The sequence below is a fragment of the Hermetia illucens genome, chromosome 1 (assembly GCF_905115235.1).
Source record: "Hermetia illucens chromosome 1, iHerIll2.2.curated.20191125, whole genome shotgun sequence".
Classification (NCBI taxonomy): domain Eukaryota; kingdom Metazoa; phylum Arthropoda; class Insecta; order Diptera; family Stratiomyidae; genus Hermetia; species Hermetia illucens.
Window position 1 is genome coordinate 15,537,908 of NC_051849.1, and position 25,117 is coordinate 15,563,024.

At 43.1% G+C, this 25,117-nt stretch overlaps 2 protein-coding genes across 4 annotated transcripts in view; one reads left to right on the forward strand and one right to left on the reverse strand.

Annotated features, from left to right (window-relative positions):
* Nucleotides 1-23,761, reverse strand: part of LOC119661411 (hepatoma-derived growth factor-related protein 2) — a 33,232-nt gene extending 9,471 nt beyond the window's left edge. The window contains exons 1-12 of one of the 3 annotated variants that reach the window (XM_038070746.1): nt 23,533-23,760; nt 23,413-23,468; nt 13,974-14,121; nt 13,756-13,812; nt 13,517-13,692; nt 13,370-13,454; nt 13,141-13,174; nt 5,117-5,500; nt 4,887-5,018; nt 4,651-4,832; nt 4,463-4,586; nt 4,098-4,147 (exon numbers count right to left, since the gene is read on the reverse strand). In XM_038070746.1, coding sequence (XP_037926674.1) covers nt 4,098-4,147; nt 4,463-4,586; nt 4,651-4,832; nt 4,887-5,018; nt 5,117-5,500; nt 13,141-13,174; nt 13,370-13,454; nt 13,517-13,692; nt 13,756-13,812; nt 13,974-14,121; nt 23,413-23,468; nt 23,533-23,613 — 1,509 coding nt within the window. In that variant the 5' untranslated portion in view covers nt 23,614-23,760. Of the gene's footprint in view, nt 1-4,097; nt 4,148-4,462; nt 4,587-4,650; nt 4,833-4,886; nt 5,022-5,116; nt 5,501-13,140; nt 13,175-13,369; nt 13,455-13,516; nt 13,693-13,755; nt 13,813-13,973; nt 14,122-23,412; nt 23,469-23,532 lie in introns of all 3 variants that reach the window. The other 2 variants (XM_038070745.1, XM_038070747.1) reach the window with 2 other exon arrangements.
* LOC119661413 (protein preli-like) lies at nt 18,598-19,329 on the forward strand. The gene has a single exon (XM_038070748.1). The coding sequence runs from the start codon at nt 18,881-18,883 to the stop codon at nt 19,181-19,183; it is 303 nt and encodes a 100-aa protein (XP_037926676.1). The 5' UTR covers nt 18,598-18,880; the 3' UTR covers nt 19,184-19,329.
* Nucleotides 23,762-25,117: the final 1,356 nt, after the last annotated feature.

The window sequence follows — 25,117 nt, forward strand, 5'->3', positions numbered from 1 at the left end:
TTTCATACAATGTGGCCATGTGGGATATCAAACGAAAGGGCTCAATTAGTACTTTTTGAAACTGGATCCATATTTGATATCGGGTGAAGCATAGGGGAGCGAGGGCTCAAAATATGACCATCAAAAAGTATAACAGATCTCGATCTCAGAACCTATCCAACCGAAAAATCTGAAAAAAAAATCAGTGATGTATCTCTACGAAATCTAGGCGTCAAAAATACATCCGGTTCCGATATCTGCACAAATAAAGTTAATAATAGCATATTTTAACATTTTAGAAATTTACCCGGCAAACCGAATGAAGGTCCGTGAAAAGAAACGCCTCTACCACAAATTTCTCGACGATAAAACGCCTGCTAATTGGCAAATTTATAAGAATGCCAACCGGGAAGCAAAGAAAGCGGTAGCTGTCACCCGAGCGAACCATTACAAAAATCTTTACGATAAACTGGACACTCGGGATGGCGAGAGAGATCTGCATCGACTTGCTAAAAGCCGTGATGAACGCACACAGAATATCGAACACTTCTGTTGTGTTAATGACAAGAACGGTACTTTGCTTACCAACCGTCGAGCCGCAACGGATAGATGGCGAGAGTACTTCGAGCAGATTTCAACTGAAGAATTTGCTCATCCTCCACTTCCACAATCATTGCCGACATTTGGAGCAGTTCCACCAGTCAGCGCAACTGAAGTCGAGGAGGCAATAAAACAAATGAAATCGGGGAAAGCAACAGGACCTGACGACATCGCATCTGAGCTCTGGAAAGCGAAGAGCTGGGACCCAACACTGTGGCTCAGTGAATTCTTTAACCGGATTATTCAGGAAGGAAGAACACCTTCTGACTGGCAAGAAAGTACCACCGTTCCAATATGGAAAAAGAAAGGTAGCCCAGCAGAATGTTCAAATTACCGTCCGATCCGGTTACTTTCCCATACCATGAAGATTTTTGAACGCATTCTTGACAACCGTATTCGCGAAATCGTTCAAATAACCGTGAATCAAGCCGGATTTGTCAAGAACTGCGGAACTACTGACACAATACACGCTGCGCGGTTACTCATGGAGAAACACCGTGAGAAGCATCGCCCTCTTTACATTGCCTTTCTGGATCTAGAGAAAGCGTTTGACCGTGTACCACACGAACTCATCTGGTATGCTTTACGACAACACTTCGTGCCAGAAGAACTCGTACGCTGGGTTCAATTGCTCTACCACGATCCGAAAAGTAAAGTTCGAAGTATGGCGGGTGTATCAAAACCGCTTCGTGTCTCTGTTGGTGTTCATCAAGGAAGTGCCCTCTCACCACTCCTCTTTGTCCTTGTTATGGACACCGTCACACGGGATATTCAACGCCCAGCGCCCTACACACTGCTTTATGCAGATGATGTTTTCCTAGCATCTGATAGCAAAAATGATCTCGAGCAACTTGTTCAAAAATGGAATGATCGCCTCATGCAACACGGGCCCAGATTGAATTTAAACAAAACTGAATTTTTGACGACCGATCCCCATGAAACAGGCACAATCACTGTCAGCGGCAGTGATCTGCCCAGAACTGAGCGATTTAAATACCTCGGGTCAACGCTATCAGCCAATGGAGAACTGCGTTATGAAATTGCTTTACGCATTAACGCAACCTGGATGAAGTGGCGTTCCACAACTGGTGTCCTTTGTGATCAACGTATCAACGAACGTCTCAAATCTAAAATTTACCGCAATGTCGTCCGTCCAGTCGCTCTCTATGGTTCTGAGTGTTGGCCGACCATAAAAGACAATGAACGGCGTCTTGCGGTAATGGAGACGAAGATGCTACGTTGGACTAGTGGCGTCACACGTTTAGATCACATCCGAAATGAGGATATCCGCGATCGTTATGGGGTTGCACCGATCGTGGAAAAGTTGCGAGAGAGGCATCTTCGATGGTATGGTCACGCAATTCGTGCAAACGAGAATTCACTTGCAAAGATTGGTCTGAACATCGAAGTCGATGGTAAACAACCAAAAGGCAGACCTAAGCAACGGTGGCTTGATACGCTGGATGGGGATTTGAAAGCCTCGAGATTGCACCCAGATCAGGCATTCGATAGAGCCAAGTGGCGAAGCCGATCACGACGAGCCGACCCCGCTTGTGAACGGGACAAAGGCTGAAGAAAAAGAAGAAGATATGTACATATGTATGCTTTTGCGCACGAAGTAAATCGGAAACATAGGTACGACCAATTTATATACGTGCATATATATGTGCAGTATTCGGAAATAGGCAGTTTGTTTGTTTAGGCTGAGGGTAATATTTATGCCTGTAATATGTACGTATGGCTTGTAGTTTGGAAAATATGAAGGATTATGTTGGATTTGTAGCTATAGATGGATAGAAAAATGCGCGTTGAAGTTTCTTACAAAAGATGAACACAAAACCTTTATATCTGAAGCGCGAGCTTCCGTTATTCCGACTTGTTTGTATCAGTTGTAGGTTAACTTCTCCACATTTGCTAATAATATTGAATTCGTAGTGTGAAACGTATGAGGTTGACTATTCTCAATACAGGGTTTTCCAGATCAAATTATTTGCGTAAATGACTCTTTAAAAAACAGAGCGCAATTGAATTTTTAACTATTTACCTACGGAACTGTCATCCACCTAAAGTTCTTCATATAAAGAAACACTTATACCTGAAGCGTTCAATTCCCGGTTTCCCGACTTGTTTTAATATTCAGAAACATTGACCTGCTAATTTTTAAAGTCGGGGTGTTTTCTCGGTTTCGTTTAAACGGAACTTTGTGTTTCCGTCACATATGCCTGCAGTCTACTCAATTATTTATGTGAAACGTAAAAATTAAGGTAAATTAAGATAAAAATTAAGGATTCGATTTACATCGACAAGGTTTACCTGACAGTTCTTTTACCACAACTAATTCAATGCAGTTCCACTCACTTATTTAGATAGATCGGCGAAAAAATATTCCGAACATAGAGTCAAAATGATTATTCCAATGTGTCCAAATTAAAAAAAAAAACAATCAGATCAAATCAGAAAAATAAGGCCTTGCAGTTATACAGGATGAGGTTTTTGAATTAACATTCAATGCTCCGAATCCCGAGTCAAACGAAATGCTCGCTATAATTCCAACTGTTAAGTTAAAATAAAAAATTCGAACCCGTTTACTTTTGCTTTACTAAAGTCTTTTTTTTTTAATTCGAACCCAAAAAGGAATAGAAGATTTTAGTAAGGCAAAAGGAAATAATTTCGAATTTTATTTGTTTATTTCAAGTATCGTAATTTTACTCAAACACTCTCGGTTTTGTTAATCAAATTTGAGCTGATGATTTGCAATGTCAAGACATGATCACCCTTCGCGCACAACAAACCAATCTATAAGGGCAATGCACAGCTGTAGATTGTTATTCCATGTTCCTAAAGCTTTTTAATTCCATGTCAGCAGACCAGGCTACCAGAAATTGTTATCTAATTATTCTAACCGCCTAAGATAATGACAGCAATCAAAAAAAAATACTGCAGTGTAATATGTACTCCTAATACAATGTGATAAGCATCCAAACAAATATTTGCTTCCAAAAAGAGGGAGATGTTTAACATTCGACACTTCTCGTGACCATATATTGTGATGATTCATGATATTCACAAGAGCTTCCGAATATTGGAATCGAAATAATGATAATAATGTCACTAATTTACAGCGATTTTCTACTATCATCGTATACAAATAACATTACTCGCTATCCTATTAAGAATTAATGTGGAAATAATTCTAATTAAATGTCAACATTAGATACAAGCTACCTCTACTTCACCTGAGCATCTCTGCTTTATTAAAATAAGTCTAATAACGTTACTTCAAATTTGATCTCTTTGTGTTGCACTAAGTAAACTTCATAGTCCCACATTCTCTTAATATCGATGCGAATTATTATATTCCTCCATTAAACAAGCGCTTACAACTCAAAAATTATTCTAAAGCTAAAACTAAAACGTTAAACCAAATGTCTTGATTAACAATGAGAATGGATTTGGATGATGAAAAAGCACACGTAAATGACATGAAGTTAAAATTTGCCCACACAAATCTACGTTACCTCTTCATTCTGTCCATTATCTGCTTCAACACGTTCAGGTTCGGAGCGAACTATACGGAAAGTGAATAACTCTTATTAGCCTTTTGACCATAAATTAACTGAAAGTTTTAAAATTCCACAGCGCTAGGCTGGAAAACTAAAAAACTGCAATTTCTTCAATTTTTCCGTACTACTTCGCCAAAGAAATTTAGCCACAGGGAAATCTGAACTAATTACCAAAGTCAAAAGTCCAGAGAGAAAACTTAAAATATTTGACACAGGATCTTAAATTCAGTCAATCGAAAAACTGCAAATGAGATTTTCATCTGCTTCTTTCCAAATCAGAAATTGCTTCAAATATATAGGACACATCACAAAATACTTACTGGGTTCCTCTATTAGCGTTACTTTCTCGTCCGCGCTCAGTGACTTTGTTCTCTCTCTGAAGTCCTCCACTTCTTCTGTAAACGCCTCCCAGAAGGATTTTCCTTTGGGAATTGTGAACATTTTCTGAATGGAAAAAAATACAATATTTTGTAGTTTCCAATAGTACACAGCAAGTAAGTTCATTTACCTTAAAATTATTATAAATACTTTCTGACTTTTGTCTAATTTTCTCGGCCTTCTCTAAAAATTGCAACTTCTCCTCATCTGAAATTTTCCATTCTTTCAAATTGCCCACGTAGCGTCGTAACCGTTTCATTGTTTCCACACAATGCGGATTCTTCTTAAGCATAAGTGGTGTGATTTCAAGCTCTAGAATATTCATTGATTTAACACGATTCTCGAATTCAACTGCTTCTGAATTACCTCTATATTCGTCCAGAAGTTCCAAGCATTTATCAACATCTGCTTTCGTCAATCCAACTGTAGACTTTATTTTTAAATTCATGTCGATGAGTGTCCTTTCCAGTGACAAATATTTTTGCTGCGAAATGTTTTCTGCTACATGAAAGATACGAAGGTGTCAGTCAATATGTGTAAACTAGAATTTTGTAAAAGCAAAGGAAATTATAAAATGTATAAGAAAAACCACAAACCAATTCCCATGTCGTGTTTCATTCTTTCAATTTGATGGATTGGTACATTTGGATTCAGATCTAATTGCTCCCTAACTGATCCTATATCGGTTTTACCACTCTCGATGTCCTCTTTGAGTTTAAATGCCGCTTTAGCTGTGCTCTTTTGCCAGCTTATTCGGTCCGAATCACTCGCAAAGGAATCGGGTTTGTTCTTATCTAATTTAACTCCAACACATTTCCCATCTGGTGTGATGGCTAACAGAAGATTCTTATGCTTTTCGGGTTTTGTGATAAGTGTACTCGTTGCTGTAATGGGTGGTTGTTTTTTAGAATCGTTGACTCCTGTGTCCTTATCAATTGAATCTACTTTGTTTGTGTTGGACGAAATTTCCGTCAAGGAAACTGTAAATCCAAGAAGATAGGAGAAGCTTCAGCTTGTTAATTCACGTGTAAATATATATGAGAATGAGATTTGACCGAATATACATAAACACGTACAAATTTTGTTTGTTAAGTTTAAATAAGAAAATTGCCCAAAATGCTTATATGGTGGGAGAGCATTTACCTTTGCTTGATTGGGCGGAATTCATCTGAAAACTAGGGTATAATTTAAGCCTCTCATTCTCGACCAGCAGCAGTGACTTACCACGAATTCAAACATATTTAAGTTGATTAATTTTAATTTTCTTAAATGTCTATCGAATTGAAGATAGTGTTTTGGCTAGAAAAATAGAGAACTTTCGAACCTAAAAGTTTGGAGCGACTTCGGCAATGTAGAGCTTTTGATAACGACTTGAAAGAAACTAAAATGTCTAAAAGGACCTTCATGCACAGCTACACTCCGAATCTGACGGACCTCCACGGTCAACTTCACCATTTTTTCTCTAGGTTTTTGAGATATTTCAGCCCTCTTTGATCATGATCAAGTCCGATAGTCATTTGGCAAACCTAGAACTTGCAGATTCTTTACAAATGACCCATGTGGGATCTAGTCGAGAACAAAGGGCATCTCTATCAGACACACCAAAGTTGGGAGTCAGTCACACGTTTATCGTAAAGAAACTTCACGACCACTGCCACTTGTAAAGACAAATTATAAGTGGTGGTAAAATCACCATCCGGATTGCCCAGGATCAACCGTGTGTGTGTGTATGGTGGGGGAGAAGCTACATCTGCTGAGCACTCAGGCCGTGTTGACCCATTGTACTCGCCTCCCCCGTCTAGCGGAATATTCCGGATGCGTTGACGCATCGCAGGATTTCCGTTAGTGGATGTAATGCTATCCGTCGCAACTGGAGAATATCGGCACCAAAAATGTGATCCTCACATAGGAAATACTTCGTGGATTCCGCTTCCTCATTACAGGAGGGACCCTACCATCTTGAATAATTCCTATTCTGAACATAAGCCCAGCTACTGAACTGTGGCCTGTCAGAATCCCCCCAATACACCTGCAAGTCCTCCTGATTTTAGACAGGATAAACTTTGCGGTACGCATGTTCGATTCTGGCAGAAAAAGTTTGGTGTGTCAAGCAGTATTTAGGCTCTGCCACCTGTCATTGTGGGAAGCTTGTTCCTAGTTTTTGAAAATAAAGTTAGCCAATGCTACTAATACTCCAATTGCTGGTTCCGATCCCGGCATAGGGAGATTGACCCCTCTTTCGCTAAAGCATCCGAGATTTCATTTCCCTCTACTCCACAGTGATCAGGTACCCAGAGTAGTTCCACCGTATTGAATCTAGAGATAGAGTTCAAACAGCTTCCGCGTTCCTGAACGATTTTCGAGGTGATCTAAGGACTACTCAACGCCCTCAATGTAGCTTGGCTATCACTGTAGATTGCGATGCGCCTGCCCTTCAACCGCTCGTCAATCACCCAGTGTGCCGCCCTTAGGATCGCATAAACTTCGGCTTGAAAAACCGTTGCATATTGTTCCAAAGGAAAAGCCCACTTCTCGTTTTTATGCGAGAGGTAGGCTCCGGCTCCAGAAACCTCTTCTGTTTTTGAGCCATCGGTGTAGAAAACTTCCATATATCTCGCCACGCATTCCTCTGGGACTCCCCAGTCCTCTCTACGCTTCAGGATAACTTCAGATCTTCTACCAAAAAGATGTATGGAGACACGCGAATTGGAAGGCATTGTAAGAACTGGATTCAGTCCTCACAGTAACTCTTCCAATGCTCTGTGCCCCCCACATCCGTTGTTTCCCCATAGATCTAATCGAGTTAGTCTATGAGCTGCTCTCATTACAGTGCTTTGAATAAGTATATCCATGGGCTGCAAATTGAGTAGTGCATTCAGAGCTGCGCCGGATGTCGAGCTCATGGCACCAGTGATACCCAGGCACACAGTTCTTTATAGTGTGGCTAGTTTACGGTGAAAACCTTTTTGTCTCACCTTAACCCACCACACTACGGATGCATATACGAACATCGGCCTAATGATGACAACGTATATCCACATTACCACATGAGGCCTGAGTCCCCATGTCGAGGCAAAGGTCCGTCTGCACAGCCCATAAAAATCAGCAAAATATTTTACTAATTACTTCTACTACGGAGACTCTGGACTTCTGATTTGAACTGACACTTTCTCCAACCACAGAAAACTTTGGGGGCCAATTTCTATCCAAAGTTTAGCTAGGAAGCAAGAAAGCCTGAATAACTAATAAAATCTAAACTGTCCGCATATTACATCGAAAATCATTCTCAAAAACGATTTCAATGGGAAAGTGCCACGCCATCGGCAAGCCAAATGCACCTACTTCCTCTCTTCCTACAAATCAAATCAATCTTCGCGGAAACACGAATTGATTGAATGAAGTCGTCTTTCCTTTGTTGAACCATGTGAGCGTTTTTATTCCATCCCCATTTCATTGACTCCGACGAAAAATCTAAATTCCGACCCGATATGGTTACGTGCCGGACTGGATGATGAAAAAGTACAGCCGACAAATGCTAATGTTCTGACTTAACCTGTGCTGGCATGGATGAAAAAAACAAGACGCTTCCAACAAAAAACTCACACCAACGAATCCAATAGCAAACGCCGTACTAAACATACAGCTCTGGGGCAATGTGTAACTATCTCAACTGTGCACCTACCGCCATCCACGGAGACCAACCCCAAGGTGCAGTTTATAAGAATTAAGTCAACTTTCAACAACCACAAAACACACTTGTAAATCTCCTGTTCAGTAAGATTGTGCTTCATTTTCATTATCAGCACACTTAATTATATGCATGTGATAAGCGTACAACGGTAAGTTTACAGAGTGAGACCAGCACAAAGACGAACACAGACAATGAACAATGACTACGGTTCGAACCCGAAGCGACGAGACCGAGAGTTACCTCCTCAACCATCGCATCGCCATGGTCCCAACCGAAAAAAAATCCAAGTTCCGAAAACGAAACATAACATTTCGCGAAACAGGATAACTATGGGTTCCCACCTACTTTAACTCCCTTAGAATGAGGACATGTGAAGTGTCGTCCTCTTCTTTTTTCTCACTCTTTCCCCTGTCCAGTAGTAAAGTCAGCTCGCCTGGGTCGATTTCTAATGACAAAATGGATTGGACGTCGGAACACCGGCCATCCCATATTTGTCATTACAAATAACACCCACACATTTCGTAGGTTCGGATTACCTGGACCAGAGGAAGATAGGCCTACTCCAACTTACAACTTCGTTTTAATGTGTCGGATAGAGATACAATAGTTTCTCAACATTGTCCCAGTCAGTTCAATTGGTAAAGCATGAGACTCTTAATCTCAGAGTGGTAGGTTCGCATTCCACGTTTGACGTAATTTTTAATGACAAAATAGATTGGTCGTTGGACCAACGCCCATCCCACATTAATCATTTCAGATTGTGGGATTTCTCTCGATCATAGGCTTGATTTTGACAGATTAGAAAGACTCTCAAATCACCCCCTCAACCATCGTGATTTCAAAAATAAACACGGTTGTACACAAGCAAATTCAACCAGATCGTCTCAGCCCTTGACGATGCTATATTTCAAATGATCACCGACATAAATTTGAATTTACTAAAGCCATATAAGTATGACTATCTAAGAAATTATAATTTGGCTTTGACGGTTCCGATCACAGGGCAGAGGCGATCTCATCAGACGCTGCCTCATTTTCATTTTATTAGCTCAAACCAGTTTAGGTTCTAACCCGTTGTCGCTTTCGGTCACGCTACTCCGCAGGGTAGAGGTGCTGAGGCAGCGTCTAACGAGATCGCCTCTGTCCTGCGATCGAAACCGTTAAAGCCAAATTATAATTTTTGAAAGTACTGGGTGCTCGCCCACGAACAGAGTAGTCCGCGCACTGAATAGAAGTTGCTTCTCATATAAGTGCAACCCGCTATCAAGTAGATGGTGGGCTCAGGACAACTCATCCCAAACAAAAAATTGTCATTATGACTATCTGTCTATGCTCTAAAGGTCCGAACCGGCTATACTCCGCCTCCCTGCTTCCATAACCGCAGTCAAGGTCTTAGGGAGTTTGTGGCATCAAAACGGCGCACCACAGTGGTAATTGCGCTCCTCGGAGCGGCCACTGATACCTACCAACCCTACCATGATTATCTCACGATAGCAATATTACAGCGTTTGATGCGATTTCCGTCCCGACTTCTTTATCCCAACAAGGTGCTAGCTGGATGTTACTACCAACGATTTGATCAGAATCAAATAGTATGATTTCTACGCCCGATTATCTCTCGCCCCCTTCCCGACGAGCTGGCAAGCTCGTCCACCGCAGTTATCAAAAACACGCCATTGACGGCTATGTGTGCTCAAATTCAGCCTCTCACAAAGCAAGTCTCTTCACTTAGAATTAGCCAGATAACCGGCGTCGAGAGATCAGCACTTTCCAATACAAAGAACCATGCCCGCAACCACGACCATGACCCCCGAATCTTCCCTGAAATCAAAGCACGGAAACAAGTAGTGTTGCTGCCGAATCACATGGGGACAATCCCTCGCACAGCTCACACTTCACGGCTCCTATGCTTACGCCAAACCTTGACCCACTGTTATATCCCCCTCATTGATCTCTGAGGGCTGATAATCTTGTCAACGTTGCCGTCGTCCCTAGAGTATCAAATTTTTATTGTATTACTTTATAGGAATTCATCGACCTAATGCAGACGGCTCGGAAGCCAAATTACCTGAACTTCTAAGCTGCTACCAAATCCACCCATCCAAGAGATTCCTGGTCCTCGTTCTACCACTGATCGAGCCCGCTGCATTTCATCCCGAAACCCTTGGTGCGTCATGGACGCCTACAGTTGACACAATCACTACCACAGCAGATGCCATTTCAAAGTGTGCGATCACTAGATCTTTTGAACAAATAGCGTCTGGTTTTTACTATGATAACGTAATGTAGCACTGTCTTCCCCTCTCTCTGTTGGCCGCCTTCTTCGAGACCCCTTTCGTAGCCCCTTGAATAACATAATCAAACACAAAAGGTCAAGAAGTAGCTAGGGTCTGTAGCCTCTAGCGAGAGCTCCAAGCTTCCACGGCACAATGTCGAACCTATTTTGAGCCTCCCTCGTCCGCAGCTTCCTACAGAGCCGTGCCATTAAGGGGGCTGTTGAATGACTACCAACGGTATATCCCTGGCGCAGTCAACACCGCAAAACTGTTCAGCGAATTGCTTAAAAGTGCTATTCCCGAGGCTCTGGCTGCATTTACTAGCTTTTCGAATAACCTACATGTAGTGTGAAGATCGCTAACTTCTCCAGAAAAGTCTTCGATAGCGAGAAAACCTACACAATGATCTTGAATGTCTGGTTATCTACAAGCCAAAAAAAAAAAACTTAAAAGCACATTATTCACGATCAATACAGGCAGATAAGCCGGTTTGACTTTATTTTATAACTCAGCACCCTGCTGGCTCTTGTGAAGGACAGCACCACCATCTCCATGCCTTTGGTACCACCTTATTCTTGGCGCGGGCGCAGGCGATGGGTTAGTCGATTATATCTCACCACTATCCCATGCCCTCAGTACTCGACTCACAGAGTCCATTGTCCTAGCAAATGACAAGAATCAGATAGTACGAAAGAAGACCTTGAGCTTTGATCTTCAAACGCTTGCAATCTACGGAAACTCCATCTACTCCGACGTAAGGATCTCAATTGATGGACACGTTCTTACGAATAATAACAACATACCAAGATACTCTGGCGCAACTGCTCGGCGTTGGCAACTTCACAACACCAAAAAGAAATTCTAGAATCTGCATATCGATTTCATCAAACTGCTTCCCCAACAACTCCTAAATCTGCCTGCCACATCAACGCCGCCCAGCTCATGGTTTTAAACAATCCCTCTACCAATAAGCAATCACCGTCGGCAGAGACGATCCTGTACGACAGACTAATGCTTCAAGTTCGAAATCAACCTGTTTTCCGGATTAGTCAAACTTTTTAGATCGTTAAGGGCCCGTGGTGCGCGGCACTACCCTAGTGAAACTACTATGACGGACGAACAGGGTGACAACGCAGCACATTCAAGGACAAGCTTCTGGAATCTCCAGCGGAAATGCTCTATAGCGGGTAACCCAAAATCTCCAGTAAATTTTCCTGAAGCAGAGTCATCCAGACATCTATTCCTCCAATTTGATCTAGAGCTCTCGGCCTATCAAACCTATACCAGCATCCATGCGTATTCCAGAAAATATCGTGTTCTTTCTCAAGGAGTTGTGTAGAGGCATCCTTCGCACAACAACCCTCAAAATATCATCTGAGGCAATGATGACCAATCATACATCACGAACATTAACGGCTACTATCTTACGGTCTCGACAGATGCCCTAAAACTTGCACATTTTGAAGCGCCCGTGGTCCAGGCTGAAGTACCCTGACGGACACATCTCGATATATCCAATGCCTCGGCAATTAGAAGAGTCAGTATCAGCATTAACCCCACAACCTACAACTACCACATCAATCACCGGGGACAGTTCATACCAACAGAGAGCCACAAGGAGAGGCCGCCCTAAAAAGATTTCATTCTGCCTATTTCTCACGAACAGCACTGGTGGGGGAAATCGTTTCGACGCCCCTTTCGGCCAGCCAATCGAAACTACTTTATCGATGCTATCGTATTGCATGTGATCACACAACTAGCAACATAGTAGTAATGCCTCTGCGAATAAACCCTCGTAGCCACCGAATGTGCCACACACACCAGAAAAGTACAGAACATTCTCAACTAACGTGCAAGCCACATCGACTATTGGACAGCACACGCTGCTTGTAATTTCATAATCGAATACAGTAATACTTTCTTTGTTAAACTTTTTGAGGGGTTTTGAGCCATCCTCATTTCCGTTTCGCCTCCGGCTCGAAAAATTCACCGAAGACACTCAGGAAAGTACAATCAAAAGAAAGCTAGAAGCACCGACAAATCGCAAATTAATGTTTCCAGATTACAAAACTGCGCGTACCGTACAGTGTATTAGGAGGTGAATTTGACAAAATCGATTCAATTCTCGCCCTATCATCGAATAGATAAAATGAATACTTGGCTGGTTTCACACAATTCTAAATAAGCAATGCATTTTCAAAAAAAAACATCCAAGGCCCCCCACCTTTGATTTGAAAGCAACCAGACCGAAGTGGTTCCGAGGTGTTACTTACTTCCTTATATAGATTCTCAAACATGACATGAATGCGAATTATATTAAGGCGAAAGAGCGCTTAGTAGCTCCAGCCGATGGAACTAAAACTAACTCTTGTTCTTGGGTTGAGTAAGCTTTGAGTCCGCCATCCGGTTGATGGCAGACCGGACCTATTAGAGAGAAATGCTAGCCTAAAAAAGAAAAAAGTTTCTTTCCACTTGGTCCGGGCTGCCATGAAGTAGATGGCGGGCTCAGGTCTCTCTCAATCGAAGAACAAAAATTAATATATTTTCAATTGCAAATGGCGGGAACAAGAAATTTGCTTTGTGACTTTTCATTAAAAATCATAAAAGAATGTACCTAGAACTGAAAATTATTCCAATCATTACATTAACTCACCTTTTTCCTTCTGTTCCTCCACATTGTTGTCAATCTGAAAAATTAATAAATAACTTTAAATATTTAGCTAGTGATATATTTCGGGTCGGAGAAATAAAAATTCAAATCCAGCCCGGGAGCGACAACTGTGCAACGCCCCTCCCTCTCCCCCAAAGTGCACAATCGCCACAATTCTATTAAGATCAAAGCCCCCAAGAAAATGTGCATAATATTGATATCCCCCTATTACCTTTGCAATTTTGCTGGGTCTGACAGGGGTATTTTCAGAAGTGGTGCGTCGCCTCACTGCAGGTGGCTCGTCCTCGTCAATATACCTGTAAGATTCAAACATCTCCACGTCAAATTTCGCTTTATTACAAACAACGTCTTTACCTACCTTTTAGGTTTTATTTTACGCCCACTTCGACTGGTGATTTCTGTATCCTTGATAGGTGTTTCTGAAACTGTTGTGTTTACCGTTGATTTATCCACATCAGGTACTGCAGAGTCATTCAAAGTATCGTTCGTCACCAATGTATCATCAGCATCCAAGGAAGTTTGATCGATTTTCGACTAAAATTGAATGTAGCTCATAAGAAATCAAGGAAATTAAAACTCAATATTTGATGTAATTACCTCATCAGCTTCATTGTTTTCTGGAACTTCGTTAATATCCTGCCTTAACGCTTCCATCTATAATTGTTAATAAAGACAGAATTGTAGAAACGTGAACTATACCTATCGCCGCATCAGGTTAAACTATCGAGTATGCTACATGTTATATCTTCAGCTTATTTATGTGTTTTTATTCGATAGTTTAACATGCTGGGACCTGTATGTGCAGATATACTTACACTTATTGGAGCCGAATCTTCGCCATTCAACGCTGCTTCAATTTGTTCCATCGCTTCGCGGAAGTTGTTCCTTTTCATGTTTTTTTCAGTCGCAAATTTCTCCTTAGAATCCACATAGCCGAAGAGATCCTCAAGTTTGATATTAGCTCTACGAAAAGCAAAGGCCCAATTACAGACTATTCAGTGTTTATCGTCAATGAAGTGATTTTGGGTTTAACATGTGAGGATGAATCGCATCAACATTTAACTCGTAAATGTTAATCGGCAGACATCCTGACAATTATTATTGGAAGTCACAAGAAGTCAGCAAAAAGCTTGAATTGAACTGCTCCACAATTGTGAATTGCTTCCGGGGGGAAAAAGGATTATTTCATATAATTAACAATTACTACTATCAAATATTGGTGTTTGAGGGAAGATCTTGGCGAAGAACTTGATTCTCCTAACAAGTATGATAACACTTGGTTCTCGCCGTCTCTTCACGTCAGGCATCCATGACTTCTCAGTGATTATTTTTAGGCCGTGGTTTCAGGGCAGAAGACGATTTGCGCGTTGAATCAACTTGACTCTCTTAGATTTCCAAACTAGAAAGAGCTATTATTTTGGAGGACTGGAATCATTAAAAGGAAAACCATCTAATAAATTACGTACTGGGATATACAGATGGATGGGTCTTGGATGCATGGAATGCATTCGAGGTACGAACATACTATTGATCTCCAAGTGGATGTCTATGAAATAGACCTGTTTGAAAAAGAGAAATACGACGGAAATATGAAAATACTAAAGTCCATATTCCTTCTAATGTTCAGGCGATATTAAAAGGCATTATATACTTCCAAACCACATCTCAACTGGTTTGGGAATGCCAGCAAAATCTCAAAACTCTGGCTGCCAAAAATTAGATAGTATGAGGCAACATAACCCAATCCTACAAAAAGTAATCCCAGCCAACTGCTGTGGGTCTCCTTCTCGCAATTTTGTGCGCAAGCTCATCTATTCAAAAACCACCACTGTGCATCAAAGCCCAAACAAGCTGAATTTCTTTCAGGTGCGAATCGTCAACCATAGAATGAAGTTTTTCCTTTGAACATTGTCGAAGCTGGATGCTTGTGAAGCTGTCAAGCTTTTTGTTAAAATAACTCAAGCTGCAGACAGTGAATGAGGTTGCGTTTTCGAACCTTGGGTGCTGCCTTGAACCAGCTATGTTTCGACCGAAGGATTTATTATTAGTAATGTAGAAGAGCAGTTGATCTGCAACCATTATGTTGTCTGTCAATTTGACTCTTAACAAATCTTACGGTGTTAAATTTTTAATCTGCTTTACTCTATTATATAAATCTTCAAACTGATTTGCACTTTGTTGGAGGCTTGTTGGATGATAATTTTCTAATTTTACCAGACGAGATGAAAAGGAAAATCCTCCAATCCAAACGTACAAAGGAGCAGGACCTGACGGCATTACATCTGAGTTCTAGAAAGCGAAAAGCTGACTGAGACCCAATATTACGGATTATTCAGGCAGAACTGACAAAAAACGCCACAATTCCAATATGGGAAAAGAAAGGTAATGGGGCAGAATGTTCAAATTACCATCCGTTCCGATTACTGTCCCATACGGTGTTTATCTTTTTAGTACCCAAGGCACTATGTTTAGTATTTTAAGTAAGTACCCTTCAGTACTTTTCAACAGAAACCGAAACGAGGTTAATATTTGACAATATCACGCTTTGCTGAATGACAAAATCACCAGAAATTTGAAGTAAAGTGGAGTGTTTTTAATTAGTCTGATTAGATTTATCTCAAATCTAAAATTGACCGCAGTGTCGTCCACCCTGTCGCTCTCTATGTTTCTGAGTGCTGGCCGACTATGAAAGACAATGAATGGCGTTTCATGGTAATGGAGACGATGATGTTGCGTTGGACTAGTGGCGTGACACGCTTTAATCACATCCGAAATGAGGGTATCCGCAATCGATATGGGGTTGCACCGTTCGTGGAAAAATTGCGAGAGAGACTATGGTTGCACATCGGGGCATGAATCACAACCGCATTTGTCGTTTTGGTTCATGCATGCATGCATGATGCGCAACACCCCTGGTACAGCAGTTTTGGTCAGAGTGCCCCCATTTTAGCGGCGCAATCCAGTTTCAACCACACTCTTATCGGTCTTGACGACGAGACCATTGAACTAGTCACGGACGTGTTGGAGGACTGCTCCTACGTCAGGTTAAAAGAGCAGCTCATACGCTGGCTGTCAGTGAGTGAGGAAACGAAGCTAAATCACTTACTGAACGAGCTGATGCTGGGCGACCGTACTCCCGGCTAGCTGCTTCGAGAAATGAGGCAGGTCTCCCGGAGAACACCCGCGCCATCTCGGCCAGTGCGGACTCGAGGTCGCTGGAGGTGTTGTCCGCCACGGTCGGTCGATAGGTCCACGAGGTATACGCACGCCCCGTGGTCGCGGAAGTCTTTAGAGATACACGTCGGGAGGTGGTAGACCTCAAGGCAATGGTAACGACACTGGCGAACGCAGTATCGAAGTTTCCAGTGACGATAGGTACTTTGCATACGGGAGGAAGATCTCGATCACAGTCACAGTCGAGGTTTGTTTCCCGGATTGGGCGTTCGGGTAGTCGCAGCCCGGCACCCTCATCAGCCTCGACGATTTCCTGGTACCACCGTAAATTCGGAGTTCAAGCGACTAAATGTATCATGGGATGCACTTTTAATGCAACAAAAAACTAGGCTCGCTAGGTGCCTCGGCGACCGCTACCATCTGAGCATCCTTTGCTTTCTGGTCGACACGGGCGCGGAGATGTCGGTTCTCTCCATACCGAACTTGCGACAGGCACGAACTCCTCTCCCATCTGCAATTACGGCTACACGCAGAAGAGTCTCGGACTGCGCCGAACGTTTTCGTGGCGATTCATTTTGGCGGACATTAGCACTCCCACTTTAGACGAAAATCTCCTTTATCACTATGAGCTATTGGTAGACCTGCAGAACAAGGCATTAACAGACCTCGCAACCTCTTTAAAGTCGTCAGCAAAAATTTCCAACTGCGAAAACGACATTCTTTCCATTGTTTTTGAGAACGTTGCCGATCATCGCATTCGCGCACTCCTCAGAAAATATTGCATCACCACTACTGAAAATAGTTTCTCCCAACCGGTTAAGCACGATGTGCAGCACCATATCAACATTAACGGCTTCCCGATCTTCTCAAAGATGTGTCCTCTATTCATCCAGAAGCTTGTTGTTGCAAGGAAAGAGTTTGATTATTTAATGAAACAGCGTATTTGTAGACTTTCCAATAGGTATTGGTCATCTCCACTTTAATTGGTTCCTAAGCTCAAAAAATTCTGGACCGATATCATATTGCACTCATCCATGATTTCGCGCATTCGCTGACAAACTGCCATATTTTCCCGACCTTGGATCTAGACAAGGCGTATCACCAAATCCCTGTTGCTCCCGAAGACATACCGAAAACGGCTATCTGCACACTTTTCGGACTCTTCGAATTCACCAGAATGACTTTTGGCTCGTGCAACGCTGCGAAGACATTTCAGAAATTCATCCACTCTGTCCTACGAAACTTATATTTCTGCTTCGTATACATGGATGATATTTACGTCGCTTCTTCTTCCGAATCTAAGCATTTGGACCATCTCGAGTGCATTTTTCAACGTCTCCTTGACGCCGGACTCATTCTAAAGGTGAAAAATGCAAATTCCTACAGAACAGTTAAAATTTATCGGACTCATGATTATCCCTGACGGAATTCAACCACACTTAAACAATGTTGAAGCGATTAAAAACTTTCCCCTGCCAACTACGGTGAAGGATCTGCTAAAGTTCTTGGGCATGTTAAGCTTCTATGGTTGTGTCTTGCTCAAGGCCACTCATCACCATGCAATCCTCAACGTTTACTTCCCTGGGCACAAAACCAAAGACTCCCGCGAGGTTGCATTTTATATTGAGGCCATCCAGGTGTTTCCTCGATCAGATGCAACCCTAGCAGTGCACGTCGATCCCTCAAACACAGCGGTAGACGCCGCTTTTCACCAACGAGCGAATCAAACCTGACAACAGCTAAGCTTCTTTTCGAAACAGCTCAACCCCGCTCAACGTAACTACAGCGCCCACGATGGTGTGCTACTCGCCACGTACCTCCATTAAATACTTCCACTTTTCCTTTGAAGGCAGACCGTTCACAATGTTCACGGACCACAAGCCCCTTATTTTCGCCCCTAAACAAAAGTCAGTCGAAGCGTCTCCTCACCAACTTCGGGAACTGAACCGACAACGTTGTGGCGCGGCAGGATCCGGACGTTGTAGATCGTTCGCAAGGTTGATTTGTTTTTTAGTTTTCTCCGTAATAAAGTTGTCCAAAAAATCCCAAATTTCATAATTCTCCCATCGACTCAACCGGTTGTACGGGTGTCAATTCCGGATCTGCAGCAAACGTCTCCGCAGCCCAAAATCCCTCGCCAAATTCGTTGTGTCCGATCCCTCTAAGAAAATTTCCCGGTCGTGTTTTTCTGCTATTTTTATCGCCGGCGCCTCCGCGTTTCGTTGTATCGTCAAATTCACGCGTTTCTAATCATCGATAAGAGATTTTGTGGCGAGTCATTTACTGGTGTTGAAGTGCTGACGGACTTTGTACTTACGAAACTCGAGGAGTCGGCGTTTGTCGAGGGCACAGTGGCCGGTTGGAGTTTTCACTCGCGTTAACTTGGCATTCCTCGTGTGTTGTGTTGATGGAAATCGACTAGCCGGAAAGAGGATCCGTTCTCATGTTAGGCGATTCCCGCATCCTCGTAAAGTCACGCACGGAATCCGTCTGTTCCGGATAGGGCACGGGCATGGTGCTGCTGTGAAATCGGAGACAGACGACCGCAATGGCCACTTATTACGAAAACATTCAAGTGTTCGACTTCAGCTGGAAGCAGGCGTTTTGGAACAGATACCCCAACCCGTCCAGCGCTCATGTTCTAACAGAAGACACAATCGAGCGAGAAGTTCGTGACGGCAAACTTTATACAAGGAGACTCCTTTCAAAAACCAATCATGTTCCGAAATGGGGCGAACGATTCTATAACGCAAAATCTGTAAAAATTCTTGAAGATTCGGTGCTCGACCCGAAAAAACGAACACTCACAACTTATACAAGAAAATGGCTACAAACGAATAATGAGTGTTGATGAAAAAGTTGAGTACAAAGAGAGAGAAGATGGAAAGACTGTAGCCATAAGATCTGCTTAGATAACTTCACAAGTGTTTGGTTTCTCAAGGGCAATACGAGCATTCGATGTTGAACGTTTCAAGACCAATTGCCAGAAAGCGACCATAGGATATCAATTCCTGGGCCAGAGAGTGCATCGCATGCCAGAAGTGTAAAGTCTCCAGGCATGTAAGGAAAGAAGTGGGCTCATTTCCCCGCACTACCAAGCGTTTCCACACAATACACCTCGACATAGTAGGGCCTTTGCGAGACTCGCACGGTTACAAGTATTGCCTCACAATCATCGACAGGTTCACGCGGTGGCCTGAGGCAATACCTCTGAAAGACATTACGGCGCAATCTTGTGCCGAAGCCCTCTGCCGAGAGTGGATACCTCGCTTTGGCGTCCCTGCAGTGGTCATCACTGACCAGGGAATGGAATTTGAATCCACCCTTTTCTCGGAGTTAGGCAAACTCCTGAGTTTTAAACGCCAGCGGACTACTGCATATCACCCGCAATCCAATGGGATGCTAGAACGTTGGCACCGGACGCTGAAAGCCGCCATTATGGCACGCGACGATTCGTCCTGGACTCAAGTCTTGCCTCTCGTCCTACTCAGCCTATGTACAACCCGCCGAGAGGAATTTGCTGCCAGCACCGCGGAGCTGGTATACGGGGAGAACCCAAGACTCCCAAGCGATCCGGTCTTCGACAAGAGATCGGGTCTCACAGAGTCGGGGTTGGTGCGTCTGCTGAGGGACAATCTCCGACGCATCAAAGCGCCACCACCCACTCGACACTCGTCCACACCTGCCTGTTCGCCCAAGGAACTAGACACATGCACGCACGTTCTGGTCAGGACGGATGCCGTCCGGAAGCCGCTGCAGCCTCCATATGAGGGCCCGTACCGCGTTCTCGAGAGGGGAGAACATTTCTTCCAGCTCGAGATCGGTGGACACAAAAAGGCGGTCTCTTTGTCCAGACTGAAACCCGTGTGCGCCCCGAAGCAGCGTCGTGTCCACTTTGTGGATTGAAGGTGAACGGAGTTCCGGGATCAGTCGCCGAAATCCCCTAGGTTTCATCTGGGGGTGGAGTGATGTGGCGCGGCAGGATCCGCAGCATTCGAAATTTATTTCGAATGCGGACAAGTAGATGGCGCGGAACTCTCCACTTATTTTTTTTAGAACTCGCCACGGGAGTGGAGGGTTAGCGGTGAGAAAGTGTCGTTGGTTGGGGCAGGAAAAGATTGCATGGAAATAAGCCGATCTCTTCTGTCTCCGACCGTGGCATGTAACACTCGCGAGTAGTTTTGGACATTTTAAGCCGCCTTAGCCCGACTAAAGTGCAAAATAAATTATAATTTATTAATAATAGTATACACTATCCTCGAATTTATTTTCTTTGACTCAACTGTGTTTCAGCTACTATTATTAACTTCGCATCGTACATCAACTACGAAAGTAGTGCAGCCGGTTAACAATCCAGATTGATTATTGCGTGTTTTTAAACAAAGGAAGTTAAGTGATTGCTAAAACGTCATTGCAGACGCTTTGTCTCGAGTCTCGGTGGTATACAAGTATTGCATCACAATCATCGACAGGTTTACGCGGTGGCCTGAAGCAATACCTATGCCGAGGCCCTCTGTTGAGAATGGATCCCGCATTTTGGTGTGCCTACCGTAATCATCACGGCCCAGGAAATACAGTTTGAATATACTCTTTTGTCAGAATTAAGCAAGATCCTTGCTGTGTCAAACGTCACAGTACTACTGCATATCATCCGCAGTCCAATGGTATGCTGGAGCGTTAGCACAGGACATTAAAGGCGACCTTAATGACTCGTGACGATCCGTCGCTGTCCCAGTCCTTGCCTTTCGTCCCCCTTGGCCTCCGCACAGCTCACCGAGAGGAATTTACGACCAGCCCCGCGGAGATGATGTACAGGGAGGATCTGCGATTCCCCGCCGACGCTGTGCTGGATATTGGAGCAAGGGTTAAGTGACGTCAGCATGATGTGCCTGCTCAGGGACGCGGTTTCGAAACTGCGGGCGACTCCAGTTTCACGACACACGACGCCAGAGGTTAGCATCCCCAGAGATCTCGATGCCTGTTCGCAAGTTCTCATTAGGATTGACGCTCTTACGAGGCCGCTCCACCCACCATACGAGGGCGCTTTCAGCTGCAGGCGTAGTGATGTGGCGGCACATCGGAGGCATGAACCACGATACGCACTGGATGGGGATTTGAAAGCCTCGCAGCTGCATCCAAATCAGACCTTTGATAGAACAAAGTAGCGCAACCGATCACGACAAGCCGACCCTGCTTGTGAATGGGACAAAGGCTAAAGGTAAAAAAAGAAGAAAGGAAATGGCAAATACATAAGCTTTTGTAATAGCCCATTCAGTAAATCCTTGAACATTGCATTAAAATGGATGAGGACGAGATTCCTAAGCTTGCGGCCAATAGTTGGCTATGATTTTTTAGCCAAATATAACGCAGCCAGACTATCGCCATCGCAGTCATCAGAATAGATGTAGGTATCAGGAGTGATGTATGACCAGTGTGAAGCTGGAAACATTTACATGCCGAACTCTGAAGCACAGACAGAGAAGATTGATACAGAAGAGAACAATGTGTAGCAGGGTATGTTGATGGCCTCAGAGGGGTACAAGATGAGAAGTAAGGTGATCTCTCCTTCCCTTAGAGAAATCATGACGCCGAAAGGATTGGTAGAGGAGACAGGAGTGTGACTCAGGAAGCTATTGCAAATCGCTACGATAGCTGCCTTATCAATAAGCTTATTAATTTGCGAACCCTGTGCAGTGAGGTCAATGGTATAGGCTTTGACAACTTGTCGCAAGCATCGACAACGGGGACAACGTCCCGTCCCTTCGGGCGCACTTCTTGGACAATGCCGCTTTAGGTTCTCAGGGCGAGCTGACCAGTGCCTTCAAAGTAGATCTTGCCACGAAGCCTCACCCTAGGTTATCTGATATCATGAAAACCAGGATGGTCCTCTGAGAGCAATTGCTCCAAAAGAACTTTCTAGAAAATGTGCTTTGATTGTAGTCCCAAATTTGTCCTCGATGCGGACCGTGAGATAATACCTACCGGGCATGTACTCGTATTAAATCTTCGCGCCCGCTTCTCATTGCCATCCATTTTGAACGTGAATGATTCAAAACAGCGTCTGAAACTTCAGTCGGCGCCTTAAACATTTAAATTGGCGTCTTATCGTTTTATTTGTTGATTAAAAGTGATACCCATGTAGGGCATCGACTTATTATTGGAATAGATTGAAACGGTTCCCAGGAAAGCGTTGCCTTATGCCTCCAGACCATCAGAGAGTGGAATACAAACACCAGTGAAAGCACGATTCTGGCCAGATAAAGGGTATTTTGCCTCGAATGGCTATAAAAATTCATCAATTCCAAGTGATCAATTTCAACGTTCACATTTTCCTTATATAAAATACAATTGAGTTGGGAATGTCCGCTAAACTGTAAACAATCTACCAAAAGATGGAGATCTATTCTGCGATAAATAAAAGTGATCCGCACTTCCTAATCACCACATCCTTTCAAATAAAGCCCTATTGGAGGCAACTTCGAGTTTGAAGGCAAACAAAAATTAAATAAACTTTGCTATGCGCTGGGGTCCACTTATTCTCGTTTGCAAAGCCCCCTGGGTTAGGGAAAGAAAAATCATTTGTGCCGTAGTTTTCACTCAACGCTACAAAGAAGGCTCTGCTTCCTTTCACATGCTTTCACATGCTTTCACTACACCAAGAAAACACCACATTCCCATCCACTGAATAATCCTCCCAAGAGCTTCAGCAGAAAAGTTGTAAAAGGAAGAGAAGTTACTGCCACAGCGTAGGTAGACTCTCAAACGTTTTTATGATTTTCTACTTCACGGTGAAGTGTTCGGACATCAGACCATTTCAAACACAAGCCTGTATCCCCATTAAGTGACGTAAATATCCAATCCTCCTCCTAGATTTCATAGTTTCTCAGCAAATTCCATTCCAAAGAATATGCGCGGGAAATCCAGACGGCGAATTTCCGCCATTTGACCGCTTTGACAGATGTGAACGTACGCGCGGAAGGCTCCCAAACACGACACCACTTGGGCAACTGGTAGCGTCGCGCTTTGGCCCCTTTTCCTTGCTTACATCACACGAACGTGCTCCGCTAACATTTTACTTACGTTTCTCCCGTTCCATAGAAGTAGACATTGTATTTCTTGCTCGCAATCTTGGTAATCTACAAGTGAAAAAACCATTATAAACCGAAATTGGAACATTCAAAACGTTTTTGTCGCACTCACTTTCGCCGGCCAGGGCGGATAACCTTTAACTTTGGCGAAAACCAAATCACCGATTTGGAACTGTTTGTCTTTCTTGCCCATCGCTGTTGTCTGATGAATCCCCGCGAACTTGACGACTTACGAGTAATTAATAAAACACTGGATAAAAATACTAATCTGACTTTACACGGATGTTCCCAAACATGAACGCGATTCCATGCAATCACCCCGCACACAAATACAGGGAGAAGATCAACAAACAACATAAATGTGAAGTTGGCAGCAGACTGGATACGAATTCAAGTTTTTCCGTAAGATGGCTGGCTACCCGTTGCTTTGGACATTTTTTGAAATCAAGCAGCAAAAAAAAACAATTGAATTACACATATTATTTGTAGGGAAAACAAAATTTGACCTCCCCGTTCGGAATTATTCCGATGTTATTTGTCGCGTATCAGTAGGATATGTATTAGTTTTATAGTAAAGATAATACTTGGCGAATAACATCAAGATGCTTGGTTGTAAGTCATAAAGTTCAATAATTTGAATTTATAATCGTTTAAATGTCTACGATTGTAAATTGAAATTATTGAACTTTATGACTTGCAACCACTGATTTCATAAATTATTAATGCATAATAAAAATCAATCCCATTCCGAAGCATACGGAAACTCGCTAGTTGCTAAGCCATAAATTCCTCTCTAATTTCGTCGCTTTTTGCGATAAGCAGGGAATACTTTGAACGAATTCAACGCAGTCACTATCTCAGCGGTGGACCGAATTCGGATCGTAATAGTTAACTCAATTTGCCTAAGTGGAGTTTACCCCACATACTCCTTGAGAGGCCTAAATGTTACAAGGTCATTCAGTCAGTCCATGTTTTAATTCGTACAGTAATTATAAATTAAACAAGTCGAGAAACCGGAAGCTTGACGCTTCAGGTATAAAAGGTTTTGTGTTTCCCTATGTGAGGAGCATCACGCAGTTCTCCATCGAAACTACTTTATCAATGCTATCGTATTGCATGTGATCACATAACCAGCAACATAGTAGTAATGCCTCTGCGAATAACCCCTCGTAGCCACCGAATGTGCCACACACACCAGAAAAGTACAAAACATTCTCAACTAACGTGCAAGCCACATCGACTATTGGACAGCAGACGCTGCTTGTAATTTCATAATAGAATACAGAAATACTTTCTTTGTTAAACTTTTTGAGGGGTTTTGAGCCATCCTCATTTCCGTTTCGCCTCCGGCTGGAAAAATTCACCGAAGACACTCAGGAAAGTACAATCAAAAGAAAGCTAGAAGCACCGACAAATCGCAAATTAATATTTCCAGATGACAAAACTGCGCGTGCCGTACAGTGTATTAGGAGGTAAATTTGACAAAATCGATTCAATTCTCGCCCTATCATCGAATAGATAAAATGAATACTTGGCTGGTTTCACACAATTCTAAATAAGCAATGCATTTTCAAAACAAGTCGGGAAACCGGAAGCTTGACGCTTCAGGTATAAAAGGTTTTGTGTTTCCCTATGTGAGGAGCATCACGCAGTTCTCCATTGGCTGACAGCATTGACTCGAGATATTTAGATTGCTC